This window comes from Aedes aegypti, chromosome 2 (genome assembly GCF_002204515.2).
Source record: "Aedes aegypti strain LVP_AGWG chromosome 2, AaegL5.0 Primary Assembly, whole genome shotgun sequence".
In the NCBI taxonomy this organism is placed as follows: domain Eukaryota; kingdom Metazoa; phylum Arthropoda; class Insecta; order Diptera; family Culicidae; genus Aedes; species Aedes aegypti.
Window position 1 is genome coordinate 102801499 of NC_035108.1, and position 20084 is coordinate 102821582.

At 38.2% G+C, this 20084-nt stretch overlaps 1 protein-coding gene across 2 annotated transcripts; it reads right to left on the minus strand.

Moving 5' to 3' along the window:
* Positions 1-1770: 1770 nt before the first annotated feature.
* On the minus strand, positions 1771-18279 carry LOC5567092 (vitellogenin-1). 2 transcript variants are annotated; one of them, XM_021841771.1, is made up of 4 exons: positions 18139-18279; positions 10925-11169; positions 2138-2771; positions 1771-2079 (listed from the first exon to the last, which is right to left on the minus strand). In XM_021841771.1, exons 2-4 carry the CDS (start codon positions 11157-11159, stop codon positions 1827-1829), a joined length of 1122 nt encoding a protein of 373 aa, XP_021697463.1. In that variant the 5' UTR covers positions 11160-11169; positions 18139-18279; the 3' UTR covers positions 1771-1826. The 2 variants fall into 2 exon arrangements, with proteins under 2 accessions (XP_021697463.1, XP_021697464.1); XM_021841772.1 differs by lacking the exon at positions 18139-18279 and adding an exon at positions 17930-18098.
* Positions 18280-20084: the final 1805 nt, after the last annotated feature.

The window sequence follows — 20084 nt, forward strand, 5'->3', positions numbered from 1 at the left end:
AAGAATGTCGCTGTCGGAACATCTTTTTTGGCGAAGATAGGCGAGGCTATAAATGTCAACGCTTAAATGTATGCAATTTAACAGTTATGTACCCGATATGTTTCAGAGCGAGAACAAAGGGAACACTAGCGACATTCGTTCTCTATAGTTTTCTATCTCTATTTATTGAGCATGTGCCTGAATTAAATTCTTATAAAATGTCTAGAGAAAATCTTGAAAAATATATGAAGTAATATTAGGCGGAATGTCACGAGAAATCTTCAATGTGGAAAAATCCTTTCAAGACTGCGTGAAAGGTGCTTTATAATGAATCTTGGATCAAGGCATTGAAAACTATAAGCATTACTGGTTGTATTACTGAAGGAATCCTGGGATGAATCTTAAGAGCATTCTTTTTGGCCTTCCTTCTTAGAGGAATGCATAGAGCTATTATCCCTAAAGAAATGTATTGCAATTCACTGGAGGACTCTTAGGTGAAACTACTGAAAGAATCCGTGGAGAAGTATTCAAAAGAAACTCTAGAGAAAGTTAACAAAATAAATGGTAGAGTTTCTTACGAAATCTCTGTAGGAATCCTTGAATAAAAGCTTGGAACAACTTTCAGACAAATATCAAGAGAAATTATGTCAACGGTTATTATTTTTTTTAATGCATTTGAAGATGGGGGAATCTCAAGAAATTAGTGCGAAATCCTGGAAACAATTCTGAAGCCTTCCTACGTAGAACAACTATTGAAAATAAATCATAAAAAAATCAAAAAAATCTTGGCATTGTTCCAGAGGAAATATCTGGAAGATATCTAAGAAGTAATACCAGGCAGAAATGCAAAACAGAATTCTTTCTCATTTGATTTCGAAGCACGATCCAAGCATGCGAAGAAAACATCCTATCTATATTGAGTTCCAAAGAGAGAGCGATGATAAAACCCTATAAAACCCACATCTCTCGCTTATTTACTATTGGAGATAGATTTTCCATTTTACTGGCATACTGAACAATCCCTGAATATCCTATAGCAATAGTGTTACCCAGGTTTGGAGCTTGTTTAGATGCGTTTTATCATGCGCTGTTATCCTGTCGATTCAATCAGAGCTGTAGCAGAAGATGATAAACAAGCTGTCGTGATGTGTTGTTGATCATGATTGTTACAGAGATCGATAAGTGAGTCAACTTTAATAAGTCAATAAGTCAATTTTCTCAGGAATTAATCCCTGAGTAATACTAATACCTGGTAGTAATAAATGCTGAATAAGTGTTTAGACGAACACATGAACAATTGTTGGAGTAAGCTGAAGAAACGAATTACCTTGTAGGAATTACTGAAGAAATTCATAAACGAATCCATCATGAATTTTCTGAAGACATTTCTAGATGAATACCTGAAGAGTTTGCTCCTATAAATAATTGTGAATTTTAATGAAATTCAAAATCCCTTAGATGATTTTATAGAAGAATCTCTTGAAGAACGTATAGAGTATTCTCCAAAGCAATTCTTGGAGAGGTTGTTGGATATTTTTCAAGAATTTATAAGAGAAATCAACAAGTTGTCTAGAAGAATTCATATCTCTGAAGAAACTTCTGCAGAATTCTAGCAATTTTACTTCATAAAGAAATCATTTGGGAAAGCCTAAAAACAGAAAATTCATTATAAGAATTCTATGAAACAATCCTGTACAACTTTTTTTTCAACTCGATACTTTCATGAGTCGATGTTCCCTTCAGATATCTGGAAAAAGATTTGGTGGTATTTCTAGATAAATTTCTCAAGGATTAAAGGCATTTAGTTTATTAAAACGTCAACATACTTATATTTACATTAATGGCCATTACAAATTCTTCCCAAACGGAAATTTATCGTTCGTTTTCAAAAAGTAGTTTCCCTTTGCCGTCCGAGGACAGGCGAATCCGAGGGGAATGGCTTTGCCCGGGCAGGCTCCGGTGTCCAGCGACAGGATGGAGTTGCATTTGACCGCCAGCAGATGGTTCTCGTTGCCAGGATGGACGGTTTCCGCGTACAGCTCCCAAGCTCGAGCGTGCGAACAGGACGGATCCAGACATCCAGGTTGTACGGAAACCACTCTGCAAAGAAATCCATGGACATTGATTTTGAACTCACCAAAAAAGATCATGATCTTACCCATTTGGATAGAAATCCACATCGCCAATCGGATCGCGCTTGCCCAGAACCTTCGCATTGCTATGGATAATGTCCACGAAGTCTGCATCTCCCCGAGATATTCCGCTCAGGGCTTCACCCTCGTTGAAGCATGGATTTGCCGGATCCAACCCCGTAATTCTCGGAATGGAAGCGTTCGTCAACGTTTGGAAGTGTCTTCCTGCGCGTCCCACAATATGTGCCCCCAAACTGTGTCCAATCAGGTGAATCTTCTCCAGCGGAACAAAGTTGATCAGGTGTTGTAACCCTACGGCCAAGGCCTCGCCCAATTCGTTGGTGTTGAATGCGGACCACGTGTACAGAGTATCCACGAAATACGAGGTATCGATGACTACGAAGTTGTGTCCGCCACGTGCCTGATAGGCACTGAAGATGGTATCGATAGCCCGATTTGATCCGTTGATGTTCGAGGTCCAGCCCGTGACGAGGATAACCGTGTCGGACGAATCGTTGAACAGCGGATTACTCCACAGAGTGTCTGAATCCAGAAGGGGCACGGTCACATTCTCCGAGCCCGTCATCAAGACATAGTTCAACGCAGAGATGTTCACCGAGTTATCGGATTCCGTTGCATTGGCGGACACCGCGAGGGAACCTGAAAGACGTAATCATACTATTGAGCACCTACTTCTCGCTGAAACTAGGCTGCCATCGACACATATAGTTGAAATTTAATTGTTTGTCGCTAAGAGCTCGAGAAAAAGTCCATTTTTGATATACAGTCGTCTGTTCAGCTGATCGAAGTCGATGTTTGCCATTTTTTTCTTTCCCACAATATTGTATTCAAAAACGATCCAAACACGTGTTAAACAGAAAGGAAAAAAGCTGATATTCTCACCGGCCAAATTAGAAAAAAAAATAAAAAAGGAGCCGAGATAAAACGTGACAGCAAAAACAAAACACATCCACCCGCGCGCGCAGCCTACTTGTTTTTTTTTTTTTTTGAACTAGGGTATCTGACCATGGGCAAAAATTGAATTTTCGTTGATGTGGACCATCATTCTGTTAAAAATGCCCTTTTCAAAAAGTTTACTGATGGAGGAAAGCAAACTGAGTGGGCGATAGATAGAAGCTTCTGCAAGATTTTTGTCTGGTTTTCAAATTGGTACAACCTTAGCATTTTTCCATTTGTCAGGGAAATATGCCAACTGAAAATATTTGTTATATATCATCTAAGAATGATAACCTACTTTCTGGAAGTTTCTTGATGCGGATGTAGAAAATTCCATCATCGGCAGAAGCTTTCATATTTTTGAATTTTTTAGTTCTCACTTCTTCCAAATCAGTCTCCCAAGAATTTTCGAAAACGTTCTCCTGATTGAGAATATATTGGAAGTCCTGAGTAAATAGATTTTCTATTGGACTAGTAAGTACTAAATTAAAATTGTGCGCGCTTTCAAACTGCATAGCAAATAATAATTTGTTTTCCGCTTTCAATGCCGGTATTGGCTACTGAGGTTTTTTTCAAAATTTTAAATAATTTCCAAAAGGGCTTAGAGCTAGGGTCCAATTGATAAACTTTATTTTCAAAATATTTGTTTCCTAATTGTGAAAATCGTTTTTTAATCTTATTTTGCAGATTTTGCCATATAATTTTCATAGCAGGATCGCGAGTGCGTTGAAATTGCCTTCTCCTCACGTTTTTAAGACGGATCAAGAGTTTAAGAAGACGTCTATAATCACGGATTCGAATTTTACTTCACATTTTGGTTTTGCAATGCCCCTGGCTTCAACAATGGAATTTGTTAAAGTTTCGAAAGCATTATCAATATCAAGTTTTGTTTGTAGAGAAATGTTAACATCAAGATGACTATCGATATATGTTTCATATATATATTCCAATCGGCTCGAAAATAATTGAAAGTGGAGCTGATAGGATTGAGAATTGTTTCATGGGATATTTGAAATTCATGATATGATCAGAATTAAAATCAGCATGAGTAATCAGTTGGCTACAAAGGTTACTAGAGTCGGTTAAGACCAAATCAATCGTAGATGGGTTTCTAGAAGAGGAAAAACATGTAGGGCTATCAGGGTATTGAATTGAGAAATATCCTGAAAAGCACTCATCAAATAAAATTATGCCGTTGGAATTACTTTGCGAATTATTCCATGACTGATGTTTGGCATTAAAGTCACCAATGACAAAAAATTTGAAAAGGCAAATAGGCAGCTATGAAAGTATATTTACCAAGCTTTGTTTCAACAAAAACACCCAAAGTTTCAAAAACTTTAGTTTCAAATGACGAAAACAGTTGATGTTTCATACGCCTATGAATGATGATTGCAACTCCCCCACATGCTCCATCAAGTCGATCATTACGATAAAAAAAAAGTTAGGATCTCAGGTTTCAAATACGTTTCAGTAATAACTGCTAGCGCATGACGGCTCACCATAGTAGCATGTCCGAAAGAACTTGCAACTATTGAGAACCAGAGCTACAGGTCCAAAGCCCTGATAAAGGTGGATGGTTGTGATGGCTATGACCGTGGTCATCATGTAAAGAACAAGCGGACAATGCTGTATCGTGTCAGCACCGAGGACAAAGACAAATTAAAGACCCCAGACAACCAAAATGTACGCATAACGAAATCACCTGGAGGCTTTGAATGTGCAAAATTTCACTTATAAGATGTCGCGAAAAGGCCTTCTACGTACAAAAGTGGAGGCGATATGCGTGCATATATTATGTGATGATTAATAACATACAATGCGACTGTATAAATTTTCTCCCGAACTAACCTGTTATCTTATGCGACTTAACTTATGATAACAAATGTTGATTTGACAGCTGCTACGGATTGATTCGACTTACTTTGTACGAGTGTACGGGACGAAACAAAATGTACAAACGAACTCAGAAAAAAAGTGTTTTATGCGAGGAAACACATCAATTTGACGAATTTATCCACGGTGTTTTGCGGGTTTGATGTAATTAGTATGAATAAACGAGTTATAACGTGAACTTTCATGCGATTTCTGGTTGTCTGGGACCCCGATGTTCCTTGCAGTTGCCCAAAATTTTATGGCTCATAAGGTAATCTAGAATGCCGTTCAAAGTGTACTGCGATCTGTCAAACTTGGGTACCTTTTGCACTACCGAGGGACCAAATGCAGTACTAGAAGTGGTACCCAATCTGAGCCCGAGTGCGACGGACCTGAACGAGGAGGCAGCCCCTCTAGCACGATGTAGGAAGCGCAACCCTGGTTAGGTGGCCTATCGAAGACTCTTCACCAACCAAGAAAGGCAAAAGTAGAGCAAACGGATTGATTTTACGGCAACAGACCCGGCAACGAATGCAGGACAACGATTGGAAAGTTGGATCTTGGTACGTGAGAACTTTGAATGAACCCGCGCGTGTTGGGCTCCTGGCTCGTGAACTGCGGAATGTCGGCGTGAACGTGGAAGCTATCCAGGAAATACGCTGGCCGAGAACCGGAGAACGCGAATTCCGATCGGTGGACCCCATCACCAACACTTCATTCAAGTACCACATCTACTACAGCGGTGGCGACAGAGCAGAACGTGGAGTTGGCTTCATAGTGATTGGGAAGCAGATGAAGCGAATTATTCTGTGGAAACCGGTAAGCGACCGAATCTGTGTGTTGAGAATGAGGCGCAAGTTCTTCAACTACAGCCTGATCAGCATATATGCGCCAACGAACGATAAGCCCGATGAAATGAAGGATGAGTTCTATGAGAGCCTGGATAAGGCCTACGGAGAATGCCCAAAACAAGATGTCAAGATAGTCATCGGCGATGCAAATGCGCAGATCGGGAAAGAAGATTTATTCCGACCCGTCATTGGAACGGAAAGCCTTCATTCCGTTACCAATGATAATGGCCTGCGGCTAGTGACCTTTGCTGCTGCTAGAGGGATGACAATCAGCAGTACTTACTTCCCACGAAAGAATATCCGCAAACACATCTGGCGACACCCGAGTGAAGATGCCTGGTCCCAAATAGACCACGTGCTGGTTGATGGGCGACATTTCTCAGATGTCATGGATGTCAGGACCTTCCGAGGCCCTAATATCGACTCAGATCATTATCTCGTTGTAGCTAAAATTCGGGCGCGGTTATCCAGCGTCACGAGTTCCACAACAAACAGAACACTGCGCTTCAATATACAACGCTTGTCAACTGATAGGATAGCTGCGCAATACCGTCAGCAACTAGACGAGCAGTTGGGAAGAATCAACGTTGCTGGAGATGTCGACAGCCTGTGGGACCCACGAAGCTGTGACAACAACGGCGCGGGAAATGATCGGTACTGGTCAACGACGAAGACGAAACGGCTGGTTCGATGAAGAGTGCCAGAGGGTGACAGACATGAAGAATGTCGCCAGAAGCCGTATGCTTGTGGCCGCTACCCGAAATAATAAAGAAAAGGCAGCACGAAGAAAGTGTGGCAGCTGACGCTCAAGAAAGCATGAACCGGAATGATATGCGGAGATTCTATGCAACGGTCAATGGTGCGCGGCACAATACCGTACCAGTGCCCGCCATGTGCAATGATCGAGAAGGGAATGTGCTGACCGATAAAACGGCGGTGGCTGCCAGGTGGAAGGGGCACTTTCAGCAATTGTTGAACGGTGAGAATGGAAATGTAGCGAGGAACAGGATGAACATAGATGATGACGATCAAGCTGTGGACCCACCAACCATAGGAGAGGTTAAAAAGGCTATCAGCGAGCTGAAGAACTGTAAGGCTGCTGGGAAGGACGAGATTTCGGTCGAGCTTCTCAAGCACGGAAGCGAGCAGGTTTACCAGTCGATCCACCGAGTACTTCTGAAGGTATGGGAGGAAGAAGATTTGCCCGCCGGCTGGTTGGATGGCCTCATCCGCCCTATCTACAAGAAAGGGCACAGACTGGAGTGTGCCAATTACAGAGGAATTACCCTGCTAAATTCGGCGTACGAAATTCTGTCGCGCATCCTGTTTAACAGACTGAGACCGCTCGAAGAGTCCTTCGTCGGCGAATACCAAGCTGGTTTTCGTGAGGGCCGTTCGACAACGGACCAGATGTTTAGCTTGCGAATGATCCTAGACAAATTCCGGGAGTATAACTTGCAGACTCACCATCTGTTTATTGATTTCAAGGCGGCGTACGACTCAGTGAAAAGAAATGAGCTTTGGCAGATAATGTCTGAAAATGGTTTTCCGTCGAAACTAATTAGGCTGATACGTGCTACGCTGGATGGTTCGAAATCAAGTGTTCGGATCGCAGACGAGGTGTCAACCTCGTTCGTGACGTTAGGCGGATTGAAGCAGGGAGACGCACTTTCGAATTTACTGTTCAACATTGCACTCGAGGGTGCTATTAGGAGATCTGGCGTGCAGAGAAATTGCACTATTATCACAAGGTCGCACATGCTCTTTGGCTTTGCGGACGATATAGATCTAATTGGAATCGATCGCAGGTCAGTGGAAGAGGGCTTCGTGCCTCTGAAGAGGGAGACAGCGAGGATAGGCCTGACCATTAATTTTACCAAAACGAAGTTCATGGTTGCAGGTAGAGATAGAGTCAGGCATGGTGGTGTAGGTGCTGAGGTAGTGTTTGATGGGGATGTGTTTGAAGATGTTGAAGAATTTGTTTACCTTGGAACACTTGTGACATGTGACAACGACGTTTCCCGCGAAGTGAAAAGACGTGTTACGGCTGCGAATAGGGCCTCTTACGGACTACGTAACCAGCTTAGGTCCCGGAAACAAAATTCGCCCTGTATAAAACATTGATTCTTCCGGTGGCTCTCTACGGGCACGAAGCGTGGACGTTGAAAGAGTCAGACCCTTGAAGCTCCGAATCGTTGTTGGCAAGCGGGAGCCCCACGAAGAACCTTTCATTCCATTCTGACGTTACTGTGGGAGTGAGGCGTCGAAGTTGTGCCATGCCTACTAAATCGTTTGATGTCCGATCCGATGCTACATTCTCGGAGTTCTTTCAACAGGCTTTTGATTGTCAGCCATCATAACAGGGTTGGAAGACAAGATCTATGACAATGTTCTTTCAGTACCACAGATCCTCCCTCTTCTCAGGAAAAAAAAAGTTTGAAGTGATGAGTTTTCACGTCATTTTCGTCATCACGAAAGCTTTTAGGAATTCAGGATATAGCTTTCACATCGCTAAGAACTTCACCGACGTATACTGTCTCATAACTCAACGTTTCACTCGTACATGCGACATTGAAACATTTTTCCGCTATAGGATACCCACACAATCAGAACGGCGTTGAAATTATTGATCGGTTGAATGTCGGCAAGCTAATTCTATGTAATGATATCTCTAAGACGAACTTATTTTGGACAAAACTTTTCTATTAATAAACTGACATCTACGTGTTCAACAGAGTAGCATCAGCGTTTGATTATCATCTTGTTGTACATTCAAACCACCGTACTTTTACGGAAATACTCACTCGAAGACTTGTTTGACTGTTATTACTTTTTTTGATATAACATGTTTTGATCTACTAAATTACTAGACATATTGGGCTTACTATCTTATTCTATAGATACCGCCAGTCGCGCATGCATGTGAACATCACTTTTATTAGGAACCAATTTGCGACCACTAGTCGCAATAGCAGGTGTACACCACCATTAGCAAATATACGTGGGTACAATTGATGATTTTCCGTTAGAATTTTCGGTAGACGGGGAGGCGGAGTAGCTTCGTGTGGCGGCAGGTTTTTTTTTTCATTTGATTTGAAACAATTAGAATAGATGGGAGATGTCGTTGCGGTGAGCCCGAACAGTACTCGTAGTATGAAAAGAGGAGGAGTTCGGCTACCCGACGGATTAAAATTAGTTTGTGAATGAGCATGATTATGATCTTCCTGATGAGTATGATTCATGATCAAGCCATCGTTAACTGAAAAATGAGCATTGCTCGATACTCTACCAAGCAAATTCCGGAAACGACCGTTACGTATATTATCATTCATCTGCCTGGCACGAGCCTCAACGACTCTCTTGCGCGAGGGGCAAGTCCAAAAATTTGACTTATGATTGCCCCCGCAATTTGCGCATATGAACTTATCGGTATCTTCCTTCACTGGACAGACGTCCTTAGCGTGAGAAGAACCTTCGCCAATCATGCATTCAGCATCCATGCAGCAATATTTTGTACCATGGCACCGACGGCACTGAGTGGGATTTTGGTAATTTCCTTCAGATTTCTGGAAATGTTCCCATGTATTTAGATCTTTTTTGTTAAAGTGAACTAAATAATATTTTTGAGAAATCCCTTTCCGAACAATGCCAGATTGGGTTCTCTTTTTCATAATGATTACTTGGACTGGGGAAAATCCAAGTAAATCATTTCCATTTTTGATCTCTTCAGGTGACTTATAGTCACTTGAGAGACCTTTCAACGTGAAGATGCATCGAAGCCAAACCTCGAATTTTCAAGAGCACAAATCTAGAGAACCAGACAACCGTTTGTGCTGAAAATGCTACTCACTGGTCACTTGCTGGTGGTGACCAATCGATTAGGTTTTCAGCACGAACAGTTGTCAGGTTCTCTAGATTTGTGCTCTTGAAAAATCGAGGTTTGGCTTCGATGCATCTTCACCTTCAAGACGACTTTGAACAAACGTTCAGTTTTGTCGTCATAGGTAAAAAAATGTGCTTCTTCTCTTCAAGATGTTTGAGAAGAAGTTCGCGATCTTTAAGAGTTTCCGGCAAAACGCGACAGTCTCCATTCTTTGTGATTTGGAAGGAGACCTTGATTCCCCTAATGGAGTTCAAGATCTCCTGCCTAAATCCCCCAAATTTGGAACAACTGAGCACGATAGGCAGCACTTTTTGCTTCCTCACTTGAATCAAAGAGCCTAGGCTAGAGACTGTTTCGATTTGGTGTTCGGAAAATTTGTCAAGAGCATCGGACTGATTGCTCATTTCGATACAATTATTCATTTCACCCTTGGAAGAAACTTCGCATTCCGGGGAAACGTCCTTTCTTCCATTCTTGCCACGTTTAGTGACAGTTTTAAGTCCCACTTTTTTGGAAGGAAGTTGTTGATTCAGAGATTCACCCTTCCTTTTGTTGTTGATACCATGTTTAGTTAATAAACGAAAGAAGGCGTGACCTCCTAAGAGCTTTTTTTGCCCAAGACGGTGTCCAAGAAGGATTACCACCGCTAGCTTTCGCCAACGGGTCCAACGAAAAATCGAAGGCACGGGTCCAAGGATCGTAAAGGTATCAATAGTAGAAAAAAATAGTACTGAAAAGTACTGTTTTATTGCATTAGGTAGTTTTTAAAAAACTTCCAAGAGCAGAAGGTACGATGCGCACTGATAGAATATAAATCATCTATTGCAATGGGTAACCACCATCGATCACCTTGTTTTTGTAGCTGCTCAGTTTTTTCCTCATCTTTCTGTCTGGGAATCTAAAATAAGTTATGGGATAATGGTGAAAAATCGTATTTAGTAATAGAACTCAAGGCGGCTGCCAAATAAAAAAAACATAACTTCAAATGATAGCTACATTCTACTTCATTAAGATTCCTATGTGCTTCAACGGAAGTACCTAAGATTTATACAAAATGAGTTTTCCTCACACTGTTTTGCTTTTTAGTTTACGAGGGGTCCATATATTTAAGTTAATCAGAACACTTCTCATCTAGTTTTACCATCCAAAAATTAGAATTTCAACTATATGTGCCTATGGCGGCCTAGTTTCAGCGAGAATTACTCCATCATTCGATCTATGTTACAATTTCAGCAAGAACTACTCACAAATCTTGTTGATTGTCGCGGCCAACGCTTCCAGTGGCACTCCGGCGATGGATTGCTTGCCGAAATCGAGCAGCTGTTCCGGTGAGAAGATCTCCGGCACTTTTTCGACGACTCCTTTGACAGTTTTCCCGGCTACTTTCGCCACATCACCCGTCGATTTCGCAAAACCCGCGAAATCAAAGGCCAGAGAGGACCCTAACAATAGCAGCACCGATACGAGCTGAAGCTTAGACATCGTGTTATTCCTGGAATGTATAAAGGTATAACGGGAGATTAGTCAAACTTTAAAACAATGTTTGCGAACCCGTGGGAAATCGGGCCGGAAAACTACTGGCGACGACGACGACGCCCTCACTGCGTGTAGTTTCAATCAAGCGAGACGTGTTTCGATTGCTACATACAAGCGTAAAGATGTAAAGTCGCGATGCTCTTATCGTTAACGCATGATTATAGGCTCCAGGTGAGTCGTCGCTGTTTCAGTCCAGTCGGGATCGGAGGCATTTTCTCAGTGCAATGATTCATGCGACGAATCCAACGAATGATTTGTGTCGGACTATTTCTAGACATAATATAATACATATTTATAATTGAATCATTATTGTGAGGTCTGTACGCCAATCAATTGCAATTATCATAACGAGCTGAGAATTAATATGCAATGCAATGCGACAACAGATTACAAAGAAGTGGAAAATTTTAAAGGAATTGTCATTTTACGTGAGTTGATTTATTCATTTATTTGCTCTGGTAGCTCACTGTTTAAAATTTTATAATCAACAGGTGCCAATCTTTCCAGTACATTCTGCTTAGCTACGTATTCTTTACGTAGGTAAACTTGATTCTAATGTAACTACAGTCGACTCTCTATAACTCAATAATGAAAGGGATCATCGAGTTAAACAAAACCAGTGGCACTGTTATCCAAGGGACCATCGAATTAGTCATGAAAACCAACCTTTACTATTGTTCTATAGCTCGACATCTAGATACGGAAAATCGAGTAAGGAAGAGTTGACTTTAGTTATGTTGCTCAAAATACACCTATTTATGTACCAAAATTGTACGTCTAATTATAGTTTTCTATGGCTCATTCGAAAGGCAATGAATGAAAAAATCTTACTTTAAATGTATTTTGACAAAAACATTTTTTTTAATTTTGTTTACTAAATGTTTACTTAAATTTTGGTCGATCCAATGCTGACAAAATACAGTGCACATTGGTCCCAAAGCCATATCTAGGAAGACAACAAAAATTGAGCCTAATGCCTTTTTGCATCATCGGCTCGCCATTTTGACTCTAGCCTTACTTTTGAGAAGGGCCTAAGAAAAAAATCCTTAATAATTTTAAAAAAAATATAACTTAGAAACGGTTTGTCCGATCAGTTTGGTGCCTTCCGCAAAGTGTTAGGTTATTGTTGGGACTATCTGGAAAAAAATATACACTGTAAAAAAAAACAATGTTGTAATTTGTTAAATATCGAAAATAAAGCTTAAAAATCAATTTTCTCAAAAATCATATTTTTGATTTTTTTTATTTTTTTATATGTTAAAGAAGACAAAAAATGAAGTCTTTTCACAGTGGGTCAAGATGGAGAAATCATGGACAAAAAAGTTATGATTTTTAGAAAATAGGTGAATTTTTGAAAATGGTCATAATAAACTTTTTAAATACAGGTATGTTCCGTTTTTATCAACACGATCGGCAATTTTCAGTTGATAAAAACGGAACCGTGACAAAAACGGAATAATTTTTTTGGACAAAACATTTTACAAATTTTAAAATAAAATTGCAGTATTGTCAGGATAATACACATTTGCATCATATAAATGCAAATTATTAATGTTTAGGAGCTGTGCGGAGCATTCAGATTGTTTATTCCTATAGGTTCGTAATGATAGTTGATTGCAGACTCCTATCAATCAATATAATTTTGTAATAAATCATTAAAAGTTTTAGTTTTCTTGGTTAGAATTTCAATAAATGTAATATAGAATACTAAAACGATAATCACATAAATGTCCTTTGTATCATAACGTGCGTCATATTTGTAAAAATGACTACAAGGAAGTTGATCTTTGATTTTTTTTTTCCAAAAAATATTATACAAAAACAACTTCTTTTTCCACTGTTCTTCCTCATCCTTCTGCTCTTTCTTCTTTTTGGAATTATATCCCAACTGAGAAAAAGCCTTCTTCTCAGCTTAGTGTTCTTATAAACACTTCCGCAGTTATCAACTGAGAGCTTTTTTGCAAAGTTAATTTATTATTGCATTTTCGGCCCCACCCGGCTGGCGAAATTAATATTTACGATTTTGAATTGCCAAAATGTTATCAGTAAAATGGTTGTGGGGATCTTTATTCTGAAGTTATTACTACCAACTTCGTCAGAGATGCACTAATCGTCAATCTAGAACAGCGTCACAATCGCCTTTCAGCTATACGTTAGAACACGAAGAGACTGGCAATAAACTAACCTAAAGTTCTAGTTTTTTTGTTAAGTGAAAATAATATTCAATACTAGTGGTCACGTCAAACTTCGTTTTTCCATCAAGTAGGCTGCTGAAAAATGGGATTCAAAACGATAGATTAGTTTTCAGTTGTTTTTCCAGTTATTCCAGAGAATTTTCCAAATCGTTTCCTTCACTCAAACACGTCGGAAAACTTGACCAATGCGACAGTGAAATGATCATGTAAGTCTATTAGCCCACTCTTGAGCCATTTCGTGACATATAAACACCATTCCATTTTTAATTTATGTAGAAAGAAGTACATCAAAAACACAAAGATGTATAAACTCTAGAACAAGCATCACCAAAATAGATTTTTTTTGGTAAGAGAACCTTTCATGAATAAGCGTATGGCTGTTGATAGAAGACTCCTAATTAACCTTTTTGTCTCCATGTGGGGAAGGGGTTCATGTTTGCTCAAAGATCAAGATCCCAGTATATTTGGGATGGTAACGAACGTGACGTGGGTACGTCCAGTATCAACAGTTTCTCATATTGTCAGCCATTTCAGCCCTTTACCCTCTTCCTCGATGTTTGGAAATTCCACAATGTTCTATAGATTGCTTAGTTTTGCTGGACCCCTTCCACTACCCCATGAACAGGATCTAGACAATGACTGTTGCTATAATTAGTGCAATGCGATCAAGTTTAAGAGATACAAGATAATGTCCAAAATATGACGGGATCGACAGTCTTATCAAAAATACAATAAACTCGATCGTTTATCTTGTCGTTGCTCAAACATTCTTGAGTTCATTTCCAAGTGTATCCCTTATAAAAAAGAAATGAACATATATGAGATCATCCATTAATCACGTAAGGGATTATAGGGGAGGAGGGGGTTCAAGATATCCTACCATACAAATTATTATTTTTTGTTTTCATTCAAAATTCATTGGGGGTCGAAAACCGCCAAAATTGTCTTATGTAATTAAAGGACAGTCCCAATGTCTATCAATTTTTTATATAAAAGAAAAATCAGAGAAAGAAGAGTTCTCTGCAACTCTCTTAGGTACGTTTTCAACTAATCACAAATTCCAGTTGTTACTAGGACGTGGCCAGAGCAACTCTCGATTGTTGAGGGATGGGTTAATCTTGTCCAACAGACCATGCTAAGTATGAAAACTCCAATTGATTAGTGTATAAGAATTAGTCAATCCTTATTGAATCGTATATGATTTAACACCTACACCTACCATGTATCGTAGGTGCTCAACATTAACATAATATTGAAAATTCAACTCTGAAAATCATTCAAATTGCTTCAACATAAGTATATAGTTTACATTCTAAACATTTTGGAAATAAAAAAAATCATTTTTTGTGTGTTGATAAAAACGGAATAATTTGTTGACGAAATCGGAACGTGACAAAACCGGAGAGTGACAAAATCGGAACGTGATAAAAACGGAACATACCTGTATATTTAAACTCGATTTTATGAAAGTACGCAAAATTTACAACAAAAAAGGTATACAGAAAAATCAGGCTAACTTTTACCGTTTTAAAGATACAGCGATTTTAATACAAAATTATGATATAATTTTCAATTTTCGGTCATTATAATATAACTTAGAAACGGTTTGTCCGATCAGTTTGGAGTCTTCCGCAAAGTTTTAGGTTATTGTTGGGACTATCTGGAAAAAAATATACACTGTAAAAAAATGTTGTAATATTTTATGTATCGAAAATAAAGCTTAAAAATCAATTTTCTCAAAAATCGTATTTTTGATTTTTTTTTTTTTATATGTTAAAGTAGACAAAAAATGAAGTCTTTTGCACAGTGGGTCAAGATGGAGAAATCATGGACAAAAAAGTTATGATTTTTTTAAAAAAGGTTGATTTTTCAATATGGTCTAAATAAACTTTTTGAATGCTTTGACCCGATTTTATGAAAGTACGCAAAATTTTCAACAAAAAAGGTATATGAGAAAATTTTGCTAATTGCTACCGAAACATTTGAAAAGTTTATTATGACCATTTTCAACAAATTCAGCTTTTTTTTAAAAAAAAATCGTAACTTTTTTGTACATGATTTCTCCATCTGGACCCACTGTGCAAAAGACTTCATTTTTTGTTTACTTTAACATATATAAAAAAAAAATCAAAAATACGATTTTTGAGAAAATTGATTTTTAAGCTTTATTTTCGATGTATAAAAAATTACAACATTGTTTTTTTACAGTGTATATTTTTTTTCCAGATAGTCCCAACAATAACCTAAAACTTTGCGGAAGACTCCAAACTGATCGGACAAACCGTTTCTAAGTTATATTATAATGACCGAAAATTGAATATTATATCATAATTTTGTATTAAAATCGCTGCATCTTTAAAACGGTAAAAGTTAGCCTGATTTTTCTGTATACCTTTTTTGTTGTAAATTTTGCGTACTTTCATAAAATCGAGTTTAAAAATATTTAAAAAGTTTATTATGACCATTTTCAAAAATTCACCTATTTTCCAAAAATCATAACTTTTTTGTCCATGATTTCTCCATCTTGACCCACTGTGCAAAAGACTTCATTTTTTGTCTACTTTAACATATAAAAAAATAAAAAAAATCAAAAATACGATTTTTGAAAAAATTGATTTTTAAGCTTTATTTTCGATATATAAAAAATAACAACATTTTTTTACAGTGTATATTTTTTTCCAGATAGTCCCAACAATAACCTAAAACTTTGCGGAAGGCACCAAACTGATCGGACAAACCGTTTCTAAGTTATATTTTTTTTTAAATTATTAAGGATTTTTTTCTTAGGCCCTTCTCAAAAGTAAGGCTAGAGTCAAAATGGCGAGCCGATGATGCAAAAAGGCATTTTTGGGCATAAAGAAAGCATGTGCAAAATTTCATCCAAATCAAAAAATACAAAAGTAAATCGACATTCGAATTCAAATGGAACCGCTCAACTATGACTTAGTAAGCTCTCATTTAAAAACTAAGGACATCTTAGGACACTCAACTGTGTAGCAGCAACTTTTTCAATTGAGCTGTAATACAAAAAAGAAAAGGCTGATAGCAAGAATTGCCCAAAAGATTTATGCTTGTATCAAAAAGTGGTAAACCACCTTGAAAACGTTCCAACGACCGAGAGGATTCACTAAAGTGGAAGGTAGGTATAGGTACCAATACCGAAAGACAGGGCTGGCAATGAGTCATTTTTTAAGGACTTGGTCACTAAAGTCACTTTTTTTCAGAAAAATAGTCACTAAAGCAATAATTTTTGTGATCTGTTGATTATGGAATTGAAGGCTCGATCAGATTTTCGAACACAAATAAAGACAAATATAACGTATTTGGAAATTTGGATATCAAAGAAGACAGAGTTTGCTGGCTATCTTTCTGGAACAATTAAGGTGAATTTTCCGTAGACATTTCCAACGGAAAATAAAAGCAAAACTTAAAAGACGATTGTGGGCTGAATTTTCTGGGTGAAATGTTTGAAAGATGAACCAGGACCAATATGCAGAATAAATTACTAGTAAACCTTCTGCAATGATCTGCGGCTCTTTTAATAGATGGAATCTCAATCTGCCTCCTGAGAGAATTTCAATAAAACTCCTCCGGAAGATAAGCCAGAGTCGGTTAGGAATAACAACCAACAAATTCAAAGTGTTTGTCAGAAACTCGTTCAGTTCAGGACATACATAGAAATTCCAACAAATAAGCTTTACATTGTCCCTTAATACTGTTTTCCATGGCTATGGTCAACTGTTTGTATTTAAGAAAAACGCGTTTCTGTTATGAAAGCTTGAACATTGTTGGACAATAAATTAATCAATGATGATATCTGTGTTGCTAACCTCAAATTCACATGTTCATGAATTTCAGCAACAAGTATGCATAAAGATTTCTCATAAAGGACGGTTTCAATTGTTTAAGCCCAGGTTGCTGCTGACAAGTAATTTGTTGGCCTATCTTGATGTTTGTATACAGTTGAAAAGAAACGTAAATTCGAACATGAGTCGCTGTAGAAAACTTCTGCAAGGGATCAACTAGCAATCTCTTGAGCGCTTCCTTTTCAGCAGCAAATTAGCCTCTACCGTTTCCTATACAATCTAAGTATGAAAAATTTGTCATTTTCAGGGTCGTAGAACAGATAAAACGTGAGATTATGAGTTTTTTTTTGACTGATATCAGAAGTTTTAAAAAGTAACCTATACCAAGCTAATATTCGTCTCGTAAAAAATGGAAAATGAAATTTCCAGTGCACTACATTGACTATTTATGGCAATCAAGTCCTAATAAATATTTCAAATTACTGCAGTTCTCTACATTCTAAATTCACTCAATATGTCGATTGATTAATATCCACATAAAACGTATTGTCATATCTAGTAATTTTTATGACTAGCACTTGTAGTTTTAAAATAACTTTAAGGTTACTATTTTGACCATTTTGGTCACTAAAGTCACTATTATTTTGCTGCCTGACCAGCCCTGGAAAGACTATCAGCTCTGTCACACTGCCAAAAATTGTTTCATTGTCCTTACTTGGCCTGTTATTCCGTTCAGATTGCGCACGATTGATATGCCACCAGACATTCAGTGACTTCAATGCCTGTGCAAGTGACGAACTTTTCAAACTAAAACAATCAAATCTTCCTCAATTCACTCCGAACTCTGACTGATCACTTAAACATAAATGTCCACTTTTCTTCTGTTCACCACCCGATAACATGAGATCACGAAACGAAACTTACTTTTCTCCGACGACGAACGACGGAACGAGGGGACCACCGGATGATAATCTCGACTCGACTTGACGATTCACTTCTCTAGATCAAACTGCGCGGTCGTCTGGGAAAATGATAATTTTATACCCATTAAAAGTGCCTGCAACAATAATTCTAACCGATCGCCGCCGCAGTAGCGATTTAATTTATTAGAATAGAATGCAGCTCGCGACGACGACGACGAGACGCCGTTGTCGTCGTCATGCCTCCTTTAAATTGCGGCTTCCTACAATTGGCTATGTGTGCCCCGTACGGTATACTGAGATGCTGTTTTGAGGTACCCGATCAGAAACGCATAACAAGCTCATAACTGTAGAGGCTTCTTCCTGGTATTACAACAGCTAATTCACATTGGTACAGCATACAACATGGCTGTCCTGAAAATTTGTTTGAAGATCAAAAGCTTGTTCTTAAGACAACTTTACGATTTCCTATTGATAAGTGGATCCAAAGATTCCAGACATTTTATATATTTGTAACACATGGCTTGAATATCCTCAATGTGATTTTTGAAAGTTAATTTTTTATCAAACATGTTTTAGATACTTAACTTCATCTGACCAATTTATTGGAATCCATCTCACCGTGACAATGGGTCTGTTCAGTTATAATCTTGTTTCTTCCTTCTAATCGGTTACACATTGCTCGTGTGCTCTAAGCAGTCATAAACGACGTTTAACTTCAAATATGAATTCGTTACCTATGTAGGGGTGTTCCTCAACCGAGAGATGACCGTTAGCAGCGTTGAACCTGGGAACAAAGTGATCAACCCTTCGGGACACCAATCTGTGCACTGATTTGAGATACCATGCCCACACAGTTACGGATCACCCACAGTGACGGATCACTTTGACGTTCAACAACGGATAACTCTCTCAAAACATAAACTTTGACGTAAAAAGTATTTTTCCCATGTTATACTATTTGTCTTTTAGCATTTGTAAAGTTAAGCACAACATTCAACCGCTTAATAACTGTGTATTTGACAAATGTTTAGTTGGTACCACACAGCTATCATCATATGGTCGTTTTCTGTAAGAAGTGCCGTCAGCATTCATAAGCTCCCACAAGTGTTAAAATTCATATGTTATAGCAAAAAACATGCTCGTTCGCTTCAATTTAGTGTGAATTCATCTTTAGAAAACAGTTTTCTTGATTGTTGATTCTAATTACCGAATATTAGCACTTCTAACTAGTGATCCATAATATGGACCAAGAAATGATTGTTTACCACGGTTATGGATCACTACCAAAGAATGTAGATTTCTACCATTTTAAGCATTGGATTCGACATTTTCAGACAATAGCACTAAGGATAAAACTAATACAACATCAAGGTTGGTAAATTTCATTGTTTAGCAGAGAAAAATGGTGGAATACTTGGTGTGGAGCGAAAACAGTTCATGCCTCAGTTACTACAATGCAGTATAGCACAAAAAAGGACATTTTACCATTGTTTCCAGCTCTAACACTGCTATTTTTTGCAGTAATATATGACACATTGTTAACTTTCGCCATACCATGCAATACAGATGCATTGAGTTTAAAATCTATTGATTTTGCGCACTGATCCGTAATATGTCACAATTTGATCCATAATATGAAAATTGATCCATAATATGGTTTTCAGAAACCGATGCAATTTTTAATTTTTATGCAATCCTATGAAAATATTACACTCAAAACAGTTTACTAACCGAAGTTCCAATTCGAAACGATTCAATTCGTGCTTTTCAACTACAATTTTACTTTTTTCATGTCGTTTTATTGAATTTTATAGGTTGGATTCCACACTATTTGATCCATAACTGTGGGGTCATGGTATATGAAATTGTGAATCATGCGTCGTGCGTCACGGTGAGTGTTTGTGCGATTGGAATATTAAAACGAATTTGCTCAGAATTCGTCAAGTG

Coding starts and splice junctions, on each gene's coding strand:
- LOC5567092 (XM_021841771.1), bottom strand. CDS start 11,159: ATGTCTAAGCTTCAGCTCGTATCGGTGCTGCTATTGTTAGGGTCCTCT. Junction 2,772..10,924: donor CGCGACAATCAACAAGATTT/GTGAGTAGTTCT, acceptor TACGTCTTTCAG/GTTCCCTCGCGGTGTCCGCC. Junction 2,080..2,137: donor GTGGATTTCTATCCAAATGG/GTAAGATCATGA, acceptor ATTTCTTTGCAG/AGTGGTTTCCGTACAACCTG.